This window comes from Poeciliopsis prolifica, unplaced genomic scaffold (genome assembly GCF_027474105.1).
Source record: "Poeciliopsis prolifica strain line A6 unplaced genomic scaffold, Auburn_PproV2 SCAFFOLD040, whole genome shotgun sequence".
Lineage (NCBI taxonomy): Eukaryota > Metazoa > Chordata > Actinopteri > Cyprinodontiformes > Poeciliidae > Poeciliopsis > Poeciliopsis prolifica.
The window spans coordinates 4,597,035-4,612,682 of record NW_026562415.1 but is presented as its reverse complement, the minus strand read 5'-3'; the positions used below and the strand labels follow the sequence as shown (position 1 = coordinate 4,612,682).

The 15,648-nt window shown below is 39.3% G+C and overlaps 1 protein-coding gene across 6 annotated transcripts in view; it reads left to right on the top strand.

Moving 5' to 3' along the window:
• Positions 1-15,648, top strand: part of nrcama (neuronal cell adhesion molecule a) — a 47,444-nt gene that overhangs the window by 26,660 nt on the left and 5,136 nt on the right. Inside the window, exons 2-30 of one of the 6 annotated variants that reach the window (XM_055054762.1) lie at positions 934-1,112; positions 1,417-1,434; positions 1,836-1,941; positions 2,629-2,822; positions 2,908-3,030; positions 3,121-3,291; positions 4,053-4,164; positions 4,344-4,528; positions 4,953-5,084; positions 5,230-5,373; positions 5,472-5,583; positions 5,918-6,084; positions 6,170-6,317; positions 6,394-6,518; positions 6,893-6,922; positions 7,448-7,549; positions 7,957-8,154; positions 8,253-8,323; positions 8,414-8,639; positions 8,846-8,961; positions 9,092-9,299; positions 9,423-9,545; positions 9,640-9,816; positions 10,028-10,060; positions 11,030-11,095; positions 12,061-12,183; positions 12,288-12,443; positions 13,883-14,014; positions 14,102-14,180. In XM_055054762.1, the coding sequence (XP_054910737.1) occupies positions 1,019-1,112; positions 1,417-1,434; positions 1,836-1,941; positions 2,629-2,822; positions 2,908-3,030; positions 3,121-3,291; positions 4,053-4,164; positions 4,344-4,528; positions 4,953-5,084; positions 5,230-5,373; positions 5,472-5,583; positions 5,918-6,084; positions 6,170-6,317; positions 6,394-6,518; positions 6,893-6,922; positions 7,448-7,549; positions 7,957-8,154; positions 8,253-8,323; positions 8,414-8,639; positions 8,846-8,961; positions 9,092-9,299; positions 9,423-9,545; positions 9,640-9,816; positions 10,028-10,060; positions 11,030-11,095; positions 12,061-12,183; positions 12,288-12,443; positions 13,883-14,014; positions 14,102-14,180 (3,671 nt within the window). In that variant the 5' untranslated portion in view covers positions 934-1,018. The remainder of the gene's footprint in view (positions 1-933; positions 1,113-1,416; positions 1,435-1,835; positions 1,942-2,628; positions 2,823-2,907; positions 3,031-3,120; positions 3,292-4,052; positions 4,165-4,343; positions 4,529-4,952; positions 5,085-5,229; positions 5,374-5,471; positions 5,584-5,917; positions 6,085-6,169; positions 6,318-6,393; positions 6,519-6,892; positions 6,923-7,447; positions 7,550-7,956; positions 8,155-8,252; positions 8,324-8,413; positions 8,640-8,845; positions 8,962-9,091; positions 9,300-9,422; positions 9,546-9,639; positions 9,817-10,027; positions 10,061-11,029; positions 11,096-12,060; positions 12,184-12,287; positions 12,444-13,882; positions 14,015-14,101; positions 14,181-15,648) is intronic. The other 5 variants (XM_055054763.1, XM_055054764.1, XM_055054765.1 and 2 more) reach the window with 5 other exon arrangements.

The following is a 15,648-nucleotide window of genomic DNA, read 5'->3' as shown; positions in this document are numbered from 1 at the left end:
TCAACCTGGATGGTAAAAAAAAAAAAAAAAACCCTCAAGTGAGTGTTTCTCAATTGGTTGGATAACAAATTGAGGACAGACCCATGGACAGGGTTGTTTAGGAAAGCGAATCCTGAATCGAGTTTGTTTTGACGACTCCTTCTGCCAGAGTCTCTACACTGGCAGAATTATTGGATAACCAAAAGACCAGCCAGTCGAAAGTGCTTGTCTTATGGCGTGTCAAGTTGGAATTGTATTACAATTGTATTACTATGAGAGAGTAAATGTTTATAGATGTTGCAAGATCAGTCTGTGTTCATAGAAGCACTGTTTATTTCCAACAAAAACTTTTGATCTAGACTCTACCAAGGAGTCCTTTTATATTAAATGTATTAAATGTGTAAACCACAAAGGCACTGTTGGCTATGCTGCTGTAACTTTTGCCCATCTGGTCAGTTGTATGTCTATTCATAAGATTCATAATTACATCATAAATATTAGAATGATCATTTTAGTGTCTTAATTTGCATTCTTTTCAGCTGTAGAAAGGATAAATTCAAACTGTTCAAGCTACAAACTTTGCTTTTTTTTTCTTAATGAATTGAAAAAAACATTAAATCACTTCTAATAATATAATTTAATGAACTAGAAGCAAGGTGCACTGAACTCGCTGTAGGGGTTGCAGATTGATGGTGTTCAATACGGATCTTGATATTGATGTTGGATCATCTCTCTATTTACTGTATAGTGAAGTATTTTTTATTTTTATACTGGCTATACTTGTGATGATGGAAATGACAATTATGCTCCAAAAAATGTGACAGCTGCATCAAGATGTTAATTTAAACGTCAGGCCGTGGATTGATATTACAATTTCTTTACTACATAAAATGAAACAGAAAAAATATATGTCAAAGTTCATTTTTACTAATTTATGTTTTTATATCTTTGTAGAGTCGATTCTTCTTCAGCTGGTCACTCTTCTGCTGCTGTTAACCCTGGAGGGAAGATCATCATTCAGGATCTGACTTACACAAACATGGACAAGAAACAAAAATGGTCTCCAGGTGTTGAAGCTGTATTATTGATACTGCTGAGTCACATGACTGCAGGGCTTGAAGTGCCTCTTGATCGTAAGTGTCACTCAAAAATATATGATTTGCAACCGATGCTGCGTGGTGTTTCTCTTCTGTAAACTGATACTTGTGACTTCAGTGTTTGTGAAAAGCCTCTTCTTGCATTTATTCCACCTTCTTCCACAAACAATGCAAGCTACACGTGGGAAAGCCGATCACGCTGGCTCTATCAAACTATATATAAAAAAATTGTCTTTCAACTTAATCTGCTGCTTGTTCCTTGCAAGACATCTGAAGAAACTCTAACACTTCTCCTCAATATTCTGTTACTGTTGTATGGCATGTCATGGGGGACAAAAAGCTAAAGTACTGGAAGGATGTAAGTTGCCTAAAACATAGCCTTGGCTTGTTGTGTGCAGTTTTTGCCTTTTGAATGTATTGATTTCCTCTTTGTGTGGTTTGGGTAACAATGTGCATGGAGTTTTTTTTGGTTTGCTTGTTTGTTTGCCTTTTTGCCCAACGCCACAACTCTACTGAGCACCTTGCTTGGCTTTGGAGTGTTGCTTGAAGTGTAATTTTGAAGTCAAACAATGGTAAGTCATCTACTCAGGAGAGAGATTGCTGCTCATGTCTTTGTTTGCTCCACAAATCCTGTCTGACAAGTTTGGCTAAGCATGCTTGTTGCTCGAATAGTTCATATCCTCATTTATACAAAGTGTCTCTGCAATGAATTCAGTGCTGATGTGTGTATGAAATATTCTTCTACGAATGTCTCCCCAGTACCTCAACCCCCCACCATAACTCTGCAATCCCCCAAGGATTATATCTTTGATCCACGGGAGAACATCGTCATTCACTGCGAGGCCAAAGGAAAGCCTCATCCCAGGTGAGACGGTAACTCCAAAACACTTATTGAATGATTTAATGCCGCTGCCTTCTGAGGGCAACTTAACCTGGAGGCAAATGGAGAAGATGAATTGCCATAGCAACTGTCGTCTTGGAGATCAGGCGGCTAAGAAACACACCCGGAAGGATGGATTAGCTGCTGCTCTGATTTGCCACCAGTCATTGGCTCAAACATGTTAGAATCAGGCAAATTGAATCAAAGACGTTACTGAATTGGAAACATGGCAAATCCCATCAACATTTTATTAATTTACCAATGCAAGGCTGTCCACCTAAACTTGACCGATTGGGCAAGAAGAGCATAAATTAGAAGCAGACATCCACAGCTTATGTGGGAGTATTTGTTGACAGAACGTTTATTTAACATGCAGCTCACCCAGTGGTTCCTAAAGATTTTCTGCCCCCCCCCTTATGGATTACAATAAAATCCCCCCCAAAAAGAAAAAAATAGCTGGGCACACACATTGTTCAACCAGACATAAACCGATACACATATTTTGTTTTCAAATTCTACCAAAGTTTATTTCACACTTCAGGTTGCAACAAAACACACCACAAACCATTTTTACACTGAAACACTTTTGTGTGACTGTTTTTTTTGTTTGTTTTTTAATTTTATTTTACTCTGTCCCGGCTAAGCGACATGATTTACTCTTGTTATCTGTAGCTTTTCATGGACAAGGAACGGCACCAACTTTGATGTGGAGACGGACTCCAAAGTCCTGATGAAGCCCGGTTCAGGAACGCTGGTCATTGACATCAGTGGAGAAAAGGCTGATGCCTACGAGGGAACATACCAGTGTACAGCTAGCAATGAGCATGGCAAAGCTCTGTCCAACACCATTATGATCAGGCAGTCCAGTAAGACACCTCAACAAATAATATTCACATATTCCTAAATGCCTGTGTTTTTAAAACACCCTCGTTTGGTTATTGTGACTCGCAGGGTCCCCCTTGTGGTCAAAGGAGAAAAATGAGGCAATTATGGTGCAAAAGGGGGTTTCTCTCGTGCTTCCATGTCGACCCCCGGCAGGCCTGCCTCCTCCTGTCATTTTTTGGATGGATAACAGTGAGTGGTTTGAAGTGGTAAACTTTGCTGCGTTCCTGTAAAAGAAAACCGACACATTAATCACTCCTGACATGCTGTTTCCTTCCCCAGACTTCCAGAAGCTGCCGCTGAATAAGCGTGTGTCCCAGGCCTTGAACGGAGACCTATACTTTTCCAACGTTCTCCCAGAAGACACCCGGAGCGATTACATCTGCTACGCTCGTTTTCCACACACGCAGACCATCCAGCAGAAACAGCCCATCTCTGTCGTGGTGCAAAACAGTAAGTCCTGGAAGTGAAAGTTTGTTTTGTCTGTGTCAGTCGAAATGTGGCTGCCATTGTTTCTGTTTAATACAGCGCCTTTGCAACAAGCATTTATACAGCTTGAACTTGTCATTAACCGAGACAAAAATGTCTCCGTTATGACAACTTGACATTAGCCAGGAAATCATGATCTGACATACATTTGTGATGAAAGTATTACTGATTAAGCTTTAGCTTCAAATAAAGTGTTATCAAAAATGTTATTGAAGGGAAAGTAAACATCAACTTTATACCTCCTGGTATTGCGTAGTTATCATGTTTCTTTTGTCATATTCCAGTGGAAACAATAAATGAGACTTTGGCTGCTTATAATATGACCGATTTCTATAGTGGTGAGTGCTGTTGTTGTATTCCCAGAGTGACTCCTGCCCAGTGTTTACCTATAAACATGCTCCTTTTATCTTGGCCTCAATACACTCCCTATGTGGTGACATTAACGCTTGACACAATTTTCTCCTGTTTCTCAAATTGAAGACTATATTAAAGAATAAATAAAGATGTATAAAATTAAATATTATTAAAAAAAATTCTGTCCCATCTTATCACATTTAGAAAACAGTTTGACTTGGTAGTGCCTCTAACTAATTGTTGTAAATATCCCTTCCTGACTTCACATCTCCACATACTAAGCTCCTCTTGTAAACGTTGTGAGAGCAACATCTAACCTGGCTGCTGCTTCGGCTTGACTCAGATTCCCACTTGTTTCCTCTTGTGATCAGGCAACCCAGAGGGGGAGCGTCGTCCCGGTTTCAAGTTGCCGAGCGGCAGTACGAGCAACAAGACTGTTCTGAGAGGAGAGACTCTGGAGCTGGAATGCATCGCTGAGGGATTGTAAGTGGCTTATTTGAACTTCTTTGAACATTTTGTCTCATTAAAACCACCAAATTCAGCATGTTTTGTTGGGATTTTATGTGATGAACCAACATAAAGTGGTGCATATAACACAAATTGCAAAACAAAACAAAAAAAAAACGATCTCATGACGTTGATCTTTATGTTTCCTGTGACAGACCCACTCCTGACATTTCATGGCAGAAGGATGCACGGAAGCTGCCCAGTGGCAGGGCATTCTTTTCCAACTTCAACAAAACACTGAAGATTTCTGACGTGAATGAAGACGATGCTGGCGAATACCGCTGCACAGCGACTAACAAGCTGGGCTCTGCACATCACCTCATTAAAGTCACCGTTAAAGGTCTGAAGAGCGGCAAAGATTTTTACTTCCTGTTGTGTCTTCATCAGTTTTGAAATACTTAATAATACTTATTTTATTTGGAGAGAAAATTACCCAAACCTTCCTAGGCAGGAGTGAATAGAAAATCTTGTTGTATTTACTCTTGTTAGGTTTGTTTAGTTATTTGCAACATTTTAAGATTTTTTGAGTATTATTTGATTTTCTGCTATGCTTGATTTAAGTAAAATGTACAATCCAAATAAATTCACCAAAATCTGCTGACGACATACTTTTAATTGCAGTGGAGTACAGTGTAAAAAAAAGGCATTCTGCTTGTCAGCTTCTCCTAACGTCATTGTCTGAACATATATAAATACAAGCATATCTAGAGGAATGGAGTCATGTTCTCAGTAATCTCATTGTGCATTTTATTCTCCCTCCCCAGCTGCTCCTTTCTGGATCAGTGCTCCCAGAAACCTGGTTCTGGCTCCGAATGAGACCGGCATCCTAACATGCCGTGTTAATGGAAATCCTAAGCCAAAAATTAATTGGTTTGTCAATGGACGTCCAATAGAGGGTAAAAAAAGCAAACAAACAAAAAAACAGACTAGTATTTGTTCACTACTGTAAATTGAGATGCAGGCAAATTCCATCAAATGCTGAATTCCCTTTAACTGAAGTGTCAGAAAGATAAAAATGTCTCCTTTTTTTATTTGTCCTAGATGTTTATGAAGAAAATGGCCCAAAGATAGAGGAGGACACCGTGATTCTCAGCAATGTACAGACGGGAAGCAGTGCCGTCTTCCAGTGCAATGCATCCAATGAGTTTGGTTACTTGATGGCTAATGCATTTGTAAATGTGCTGGGTAAGCTTTAAAGTTATCTAGCTGTTAGTGTAACTTCAAATACGCTGATGTGCATGTGAGCAATGAAATCCAGCAACGTTTGTCTTTGCGCTCAACAGCCGAAGCACCAAGAGTTCTTACTCTGCCAAACCAAGTGTACCGAGTCATCATGAACCACCCAGCGCTGCTCGACTGCGCCTCCTTTGGCTCACCAATACCAACCATCGCATGGTAGGAGTTGGAACCTAAACCAAGTCGGTCACTGCTCCATTTTTGCTGTTTTCTTCCAAGATCAGGGATAAAACTAAGGGTTGCACAATGTCAACATGTTTTGATTCAATTTCTCATATGTAAAGGAGAGCCATGGCTGAGACATGTTGGCAAGCTGAACAGCCGTTTCCTGGCTTGTTGTTTTGTGTCAGACAGCCTTTCTGTGAAACTGCAGCGACTGTTTCTGGTTCCATCCGTAGAGATTATGTACAAACTTGACAGAAGTCTGCCACTAGTTTCTTGTATTTCTCAAAACCACAATAACAAAAGTGTCCTTTTCAATTTTTCAATACAGGTTTAAGGACAGTCAGACCAGCATAAAAAACGGCGACTCCTATGTGATCCATGAGAACGGCACGCTGGAAATCAACGTAGCTCAGCCGTTACACAGTGGGAAGTACACCTGCACCGCCACCAATAACCTAGGATTTAAAGAGAATGATGTCTTCCTGGAAGTTAAAGGTCAGTAAGAGGTAGAAAAATTGCTTTAATGATTCTGCTCATGTTCTATCTGTAAATATCAATTACTATTACCGCTGTGCTCCAGAACCCACTCGCATCCTCACCCAGCCAACATACAAAAAGGTGCAGAGAGGGATGAGTGCTCTGTTTGAGTGTAAAGTCAAACATGACAAAACCCTCATGCCCACCATGACCTGGCTGAAAGATAACGGAGAACTACCGGACGATCAGAGGTACAGCAGACCTTCAGGTGAAAACACGAGAGCAATGATAAAGATACTAACACATCTTTGTTGGTAATCCATGCAGGTTTGAGGTGGGCGATGACAGTCTGATCATCAGAGACGTGACCGATGATGACGCCGGCACTTACACCTGCATCACAAGCACCATTCTGGATCAGGATTCTGCAAGTGCTACACTGACTGTTGTTGGTGGGTTGACACATTTTTGATTTAAACGCGTTATTCTCTGACGCATTCGCTATGTTGTATGAGTTAAAAAACATTGCAGACAGTGACAGTTGGTGATAGGCGCAACATGGCTGACTACTTAGGGCAGCAAGGCCTTGAGGGTGATGTTGTGGGCTAACCACTGCATTCAAGCAAGAACAATTGCTTACTGTACATCAGAGTCTATCTTTAAACTCCATGAATTCAAATGACTGTCCTCTTCTTTTATCTTTGCTGATTCTGTGATAATCTAATGCTTCAGTCGTGTTTTTCCTGCCTTTTCTTGCATTTCAAAATTATCTAATACTAACAGCTTATCTTCTTCTTTCGCTTTCCTCTATTTTTCTTGCTATCAGAGGCAACTCCTCCTCCACCAATTGTGTTAGGTAAACATAGAGCTTTCATTCGGTCCATTTTGTCATCTCCTGCTTTATTTATGTTTCCATTTTTGGCACTTTAGTCTCTTCTCCATGTCCACAGTTTGTCGATGCAGCCGCTTTCACATTCTCTCCTGTCAGAACTGTGGGTGTGTGTATAAGCATCATTGATTGATTTTTTTTTTCCTTCATTCAGTTCAGCATTTAGGTCTAATGAGCTGAAAGTGAAAAACCTGTGTAGGAGATCGGCAATTACTGCAAAAAAAAATTTCACCGAAAACTTGGCAAACTTGGCAAACTTACCGAAACATATTAGTGATTTGCAAGTCATCATAAAATGAATGTAGAAAAAACAAAGAAAACATACATTCCACCAAAAGACCCATGCTGAATTTTAACAATTTGCTTTTGTCATCATAACGGTGCATTAAATATATCTTCATAAACTCAAACATGCTCCCATTACTGTGCAACAATAAAAGGTCTGACAGCAGGATGTCGAGTTCTACCATTGATCTCTGACCGTTCTTACAGAAAAGCCGGACCCTCCGACTGACCTGGAGCTCACCGACCAGATGGAGAGAAGTGTTCAGCTCACCTGGATCCCTGGAGATGAAAACAACAGTCCAATACAGAGTATGAAATATTAATCGCCTCATTCATTCATTCATTCATTTTTTTTTTTTACTATTGTTCGGTGTCAGATTTGACCTGGTAACAAAAGAAAAAAACATAAATTCCCTGTGAGAACTTCTCTTCACTCTGTTTCTTGCGTTGCCACAAATGGTGCCACTTCTACAAATATCTTTTGCATGAGTCAAAACATGAAGAAATTTACTCATATTATGATAACCCAGGTTCTGATGATCTTATTGGTTACAGTATAAAATGCAAAGAAAGGAGATGCATTCATGGTTATTCCTATGCCATCAATTTGCAGTGCAGAAACTCAGTAGTCATTAGTCAAATTGGCATTTTAGAATTAAGATCCTTGCTTTCCAATCTATATGGTCTTAATAAAATTGTGCATTTTTCTTTTCCAGACTTTTTGATTGAATACATGGATCTACTCCACCAGCCAGGAGTTTGGGTCAACCTCACAGAAGTTTCTGGTACCACCACCACGGTCCAGCTGCAGCTCTCTCCATACGTCTACTATACGTTCAGAGTGCTGGCTCAGAATGACGTCGGCTACAGCGACCCCAGTGACCCCTCGGCACAGTACAGGACCAACCCTTCAGGTAGGAAAGACATTTCATAGATCACTTATCAAGTAGTTCACGTTTAAGGTTCCCAGATGTACAGACTGAGCCGTGCGTTATTATTTGATTTTCCTCAGCTCCGGATGAAAATCCAACAAATGTGGAGGGATCAGGAACCGAGTCTGACAACTTGGTCATCTCTTGGAAGGTAAGAAGGATTTGATTTAGTTGAGTTAGATTTAACACAGTTTTCCTCAGCTTTTTAGTCAATAAACTCTTTAACATTTGTCTTGCGCAGCCCCTCACAGGATTTCAGTCAAACGGTCCGGGCCTGCAGTACAAGGTGCAGTGGAGACAAAAGGATGTGGAAGACGACTGGACCTCGAAGAATGTTGTCAACGATTCCCAGCTCGTTGTTTCTGGAACACCAACCTATGTGGCCTACGAAATTAAAGTTCAGGCCTTCAATAACTACGGCAACGCACCTGAACCCACAGTTGTGATTGGATACTCGGGAGAAGACAGTGAGTGAATTTTGTGGATGTTTCCATGAATTCCATTAGTTTTGTTTTCAACCAGATAGATTTGAGCAAGTTTAAAATGTTGAACTTTTTTGATGTCCTTCTGCTTTTGTTTTTATTTTATTTTGTGAAGTTACCTCAGACACAGTAGCAGATCTGAAGTCATTTTCTATGCTGATGACTAACACTGGTGTATTTCCACTTGGCAGAGCCTTTGTCTGCTCCTGGTAGTGTCCAGGTCACTGTTCTTAACAGCACGCTGGCAGAAGTTCAGTGGGAACCGGTATCAAATCCCTCTGTCCGAGGTGAACTGCAAGGATACAGGGTACTCTTTTTCTTTTTTCATTCACAAAAACTTGTTAGTTTTTGGTTTTCCTTGGAACAATGTGCTTTGAAATATGACTTCAGTGACCAGGCTTTAAAATAGCACTTATGTCTTTGTGTGTTTTATCCAGGTGTACTACCGTCGGGTACGAGGCCAGCAAGACCAAGAAGAAGAAGCAGGCGGGCAGGAGCAAATTTTAACTTTCAGTGGTAACCGCAGTGAGGGAATGCTGCCGGGACTTCAGCCTTACAGTGTCTACGACCTCTTCATCAGGGTGTTCAATAACAAAGGAGAGGGACCTCCTAGCCCCAAAAAGACCTTTGAAACCAAAGAAGGAGGTGTGTATTTAAGGTTTAACATTATCCTCTGAAAAGTTGGCTTTCATATACACTTTTTTATACCAATTCTAGAGATTTCTAATGCATAATAAATCCTGACTGTGGCTTTACTTTGTATTTCAGTCCCAGATCTTCCTTCTTTTCTGAGCGTGATGGACCACGGTTTGGACACTCTTACGCTAAAATGGGGCCCACCTTTGAGCAACAATGGACGCCTTACAGGATACACTCTCAGATACCACCCTGGTAGGGGTAACAGACACCTCATAACTTGTTTTCTCTTCTACTTATGTGTACTTGTCCATTTCCCATCACTGACCTCTTTCTGCTTCCTCAACAGTTAATACCACAAGTGAACTGGGACCAGTCAAGGAAGTGACTTTTCCAGCCAACGTGACTACCATCACACTGACCAGCCTGGACGCAAGCATGCTCTATAAGTTTTACCTGAAGGCTCGGACAAGAAAAGGGCCTGGTCCTGAAATCACAGAAGAGGCGTCCACAGCCATGGATACAGGTATGGCCCGGTGTGTTTTCGCTTTTTAGCTTGAGGTGATTCACACCAAAATTCTGATAGATTCAGTACCTTACATCAGCGACATTACTGAGGGTTAGAATTAAAGTTGGGTTAAGGATTCCTTTAAAACGGACACCCATGAGGAGGCTCTTCTTTATCCCCCATTTAATGTCTTACAGCTCTGTCTTTGTCTTTCCTTTTCTCTTTTAAGCTCTTATTCAGCCCACTATAGAGCCAGGCAAAGGTAACATGTGTGCCTCAAACATGTTTGCATGATATTTTTTCCATTAGAAAACCAAAACAAACCCTAGGATGTCATAGTTTGTAATTACACTTAGAGTTAATCCGAGGTATTTCCAAATTAAATTGACATGTAACTTTTTTTTTCATTATGTGACTTAAAATCAGGCAAAAAAGTTTCCTGTTTTAGGTCATTTCTAAATAATGTTTTGGAGGCATTTGGCACCTTCAGACATTTGGAAGCCGTGCCCTAGGATAAATCAGACTTACGGAGGTTTGCAAATCTCTTCCTGATACCTTTGCTGATTTCTTGTCATTTCTCCATAATGTCTAACAAGGAGGGAATGCAACACACCTACTGCGCCTCTAATTAGCTCGTATATTGACCTTTCAGAAGCTTACAACGCCATGAAATCATCATTTGAGCTTCCCCCAAAAAGATTAATGGTGTAGTAATGACAGTGTATGTTAATGCTTGACTTTGAAGAAAGACAAAAAAAGTAATCTGTAAGGATTTTGTTAATCCTTGCCGAGCTGGAACCGGAAACATTTGAATCTGATTTAATGTCACATTGAGAAAAAATAAGGTTACGTGTGTTCATGAGCTTTATGTGAATATTTGTTTTCAGTTGTATTTCACCTTTAGCCACACTGCCTTGTTGCTATGCTTACAATCTCCATCTGTATAACCTACCTCTACGCCTTCGCCTTGTTACCCTCTGCTACCTGTTGTCTTTGATCTGCTACATAAGAGATTTTAATCAAGCCCAGTTTGTGTGCATGCCTGTCTTGTTGTAATTCAGATCTGGCTTTTTGGTCTCGATACAACGATCAATTCAGTGTTTGAACGAGTTCTAAATGACAAAGCCCAGAGGTAGTACAGAATATCTTATCTCTGTTTCTCAGTACTGTGTGTTGCCTTTTGTCACGTGCACTGTATGTGTGTTGTTCTTCTCTTTCCGTGTCCTTTCAGGCCCCACAGAGCCTCCTCACCCAACCTCCCCCATCACTCTGTCTCTACATCCCCCGCTCCACAAGGGTACAAGCACTTCCCATGTCCCCAACTGCACATCCAAACGTCTACCCTGGCTTACACCGAGTGCTGCAAAAATGCTTTCCCTTAAAAGTAGACCCCGGAAAAAGCCTATTGCGTCATTTATTTATTGAAGAAAGATGTTTGTTTTTTTCAAGTTATCATACATTGGGGAAACTAACCTTTGCTGATCAGCATTCATCTCTGGACATATGTTCTGACTTTTTTCTTTACCAAATACCTTTTTTAAAAATTTTGTTTCTTATCTTCTTGCAAGTTCTTGGTCAATGAAATGATCATCAACAGAGCCACATGTCTCCATCTCCCACGTACAAACTCTATTGTGTTTTAGGATTACGTGCGTTGGGCTAATACAAAGAAGTGCATGATATGAGGAAGAATTAAACGATGCACAGTTTTTGAGAATTTTTCTGGAATGTTAAAACATTTTTTAAGTAGAAAATGTGGCTTTTTAAAAATATTTTTAAAACAACTGCTTTGATTAAATGATTATTTGATAGTTGTTTTTTTTGTCAATGAATAAATGACAAATTTTAGGGTGGTTTCTAATAGATGTGGTATTGAACTATATAGAAATGGAGGCATTTTTACCTTAGTTCCCTTGTATGATTGGTCCTCCAGCGTAACATAGTCTTTACAAGGAATTGACATTTTTGCAGCAACTACCGTATTTATTTCCTGCTTTGTCACAGACACAGTTTGAAAAAAACAACTTATTAAAAAAAAAAGTACAGTTTTCTTGTCTTGGCTTCATTTTGAAATTATTTATGTAACGAAATGTGAAAAATGATTCTGCAAACTTTATGTGCATGAATACACTGACTTTTGACTCTTTTTAGTAGCAATTGAAAATTCTAACAACTTGAATATAATGGAAAAAAAAAATTCTAAGCTGAAATTTCTGATTCATATTTAAATAAGAACGTCTGTTTTTTCTTTTGTTTGCCCAGTGCCTTCTGCTGGGCCTGTGTTCGGAACAGTTAACGCTTCTGTGTCAGAGGAAGGCCCAGTGATCAGTTGGGAATACTTTGGACACAATAAGATTTTATTTGTGGAATATGTTGTAGAGAACAGTAAGGCATTTCCTTGCTTCCTCCATCTTCAAAATGTCTGTGCATACAGCTATTCCAAATGTTGTCCGATTCTAATCCCTCTCCATGCGCTGCACCACTTCCAGGCGATGATGAATGGAAAAGGGAGTCAGTAAATGGTACACATTCGCATACTATAAGAGGTCTAAAGCCGGGGACGTCTTATTCTGTGCGCGTGGTAGCTAGAGACGGCGCCGGCCCGGCGGTCCACAAGACCAAAGAAGTGTCGGTTACGGTGCCAGGTGAGGCGGCGTGCCTCAGGGTGCAGATTGTCTTCTGTCTTTGATTTAAGTCAGTTTTCTGTTATTTTCAGTCACCAGGCGTCGACTGTTCCAGTCAGCTGTGAATGTAGTCATTTTGTAGTTGTCGTCATTTACTTCAGGTCATTTTCATTTCTCGTGCTCATCACGCCATATTTCAAATTTTGTTCTTTTTTTCCTAAAAAGGTTCATTTCGTGAAAAGACCTGTTTGTCAGAAACATTTTACTGAAGAATTGGGAGAAGTTTGTGTTGAATTAGACCTGCCTTTGGTGGTGTTTTAGTCAATAGTTGTGACGCATGTAATCCAAAAGCAACTCCGATAGGAATAAACACAAATCTTTAAAGACAAGAACAGGAATTTTTACTGTGCAGTAAATCATTAAATCTTTCCTCTGGACTCAAATAATATCCAGAAAAGAAAAACAAAAATTTTTGCTCAATAAAAGGACAATGAAATACATGGGATGTTGCATATGAAAGTGTAATGAATAAAGAAATAAACTTCAAGAAAAAAAGAACAAAACAAAATAAATGTTGCATGTGACATTGACATTAATTCTAATATGCATTTTTTTCTGTTATTTTTGTTCTATTTACTCTGTCATTTTACTTAATGTCTCAAAAAAACTGCATGTTAATCCATATTTGAAATTTTATTTCAAAGTTTGAAATGTCTGTTAACTTTAGTTTTGGACTCCATGAACAGAACCACCCAAACATTTAAGTTTCACTATTAATGTAAAGAGATGCACCAAGTTTTGTGGCAGATTTCTGATCTTCAGTTTGATCAAATTTAATGGGTTTTTTTGTTAGCTTGTTTTGTCCTGTTTTTGTAGTGTGAGGAGTCAATAGATATTTGTAAGAGTGAGTGGGTAGGACTACTGACCTTAACAATTTTCTTTATTTGTATGTTCATGGAAATTATGGACCTTTAGCTTAACTTTCAGCTTTTATAAATCCAGTAAGCTCCATAGCAGAGAGTCAAAACCTCAGAAGGATAAGACAAAAGAAGAGTTGCTTCCTTTTTGTTTATAGCTACTTGGATGAGCTAAGAATATTATTTTATGTGAAAACAGACTCTTCTCAACAATTTCTCTTTTTGTGCTTTTTCAGACTTAATTTTAAACACCTCACTGCTACAGAAAATAGCTAAGTTTTGAGTTTGGTAGGCAACAGCTTCCACATCAAAGGTTGTTTGCTGGGCACCTTGTTTCCTAATGTGCCAATAAGACAGATTTAATATTTTTGATGTTCTAACCACCACACAAGCGTTGGCCAAGGTCAATCAAACTAAGTCAGCCATTTTTCAGATCTCCCGCCCATTTATTGGTGCATCTCTTCAAACATATTCAAGTCAGTTGTTCTCACACTTTCCATTTGTTCTTTTCCCCTTCCTGTCTCTCTGCGTCTTTTCCTCCAGCTGTCCCCAACCGGCAGGTAGACATCGCCACGCAGGGCTGGTTTATTGGACTGATGTGCGCCATCGCTCTCCTGATCTTGGTGCTTCTCATCGTGTGCTTCATCAAGAGAAACAAAGGTGGCAAATATCCAGGTAAAGCACAGTTGGCACCATTAAACGACGTAAGTGCGGCGAATGGAAGAGTGCATATTTAAAGGGCTCTCATTGTGTTATCTGCAGTTAAAGAGAAAGAAGACGCTCACCAAGACCCAGAGATCCAACCTATGAAGGAGGACGATGGAACATTCGGGGAGTACAGGTGAGAGAGAGCACGCTACAATAGAGTTACAGTAAGAAATACATGTTTGTTTTTTAATTTACTTCATGTATGTAAAACATGTCATCAGGTTACAGAGACACTCCCCATCACCTGGCTCCATTTTCAAACGCTCCATCGAGGCAAGGCAAATTTCAAAACATGCTTTATTTACCAAGTCACCTTTTCATTGGCCATCTAATTGACCATGTAATCCTGAAAAAGTTCTGATTAATCCTCAGTACTTCAGCTTTGAGCAATATCCAGTCATGTACACTAACTAATTCTAAAATGTTGAAACAAATGCATTGTTAGTGCTTTCAATCAGCTCATCTGATTTGGCAGATGTAATTAAGAACCTTGACATAATGATGACATTATTAGGTCAAGGTATACTTTGGAATTTAGAGATATAGTATTAAAATAATTTGGTTTCTTTGGTTTAACCGTTAAAGGAGCTTTGTTTGTTTTTGTTTAGTTTTTTCGTTAATTTTCTACTTTCCATTTGCATGCTTAGTTTACAAAGATGCAAATGGAAACTTGCATCCTTGTAAGTTTTCATATTTGTGAGTTGTACACATTTTCTGTAGCCAAAAACTAATGACTTATCCGTAAAGTGCTGTTTATGTAAATTTGCATTTCTATCTTTCTCCTCTGTGGGATTTAGGTCAATGGAGAGGTAAGACATGCAATAAAACCAGCATGCACCTACTGCAACCCCCGGTTGCTTTTAAAGCGCTTTCTAACTTTAGTGGATTAATTTGTGGGGACAAACGGCATCAGCGCAGACCCTGTTTACACCTGGCATTAAGTTGACAGCCTTGTTCATTTAATAACATTTAATAACTTGAATATTAGTGTCAGAAAATCTGTCACTACTGTCTTTTAAAGCTCTTAGTTTCCTTGTCAGTAGTTTTTATTTGTTTTTATGCAATGGATAAAAAAAATGTTTATGTGCTGACAGTTATCCAAAGGTCATAAATGTAGCCACTATCACTCATTTTGTTTACAGTCGATGCAAACATGGCTACTTGTCATTGGCAGCTCATGCATAGATCTATCAAAAAAGCTTTAACATAAATATATCTATTTTATGTAGTTCCGTAATGTCACCCTGATGCATATATCTTATTTTTTACTATTGCCCAGTGCCTTGAAAATGGAAAAGACAAGCTATTATGCCATTGGATCCACATTAATTGTAAAATGTTTATTTGCCTAAATTTGAAGAGAGCGGTCTAAGTTGCGTATGTGCAGAATTTTTTTGTTGCGTGTTTTAGTATAGCACAGAAGAGTTTTATATTTCCAACTTTATTTCAAACCATCTATAATGGTCTGTAATCAATAATGAGTTATCAACTTCTCTACAGTTTTAAAAAGATTCTTAAAAGTTATTCCCTTCAGTTAATACCATGTGCAACTGGGTCTGTATTACCTTAGTGAATTGTCTAACACAAAAAGAGTTGCTTTT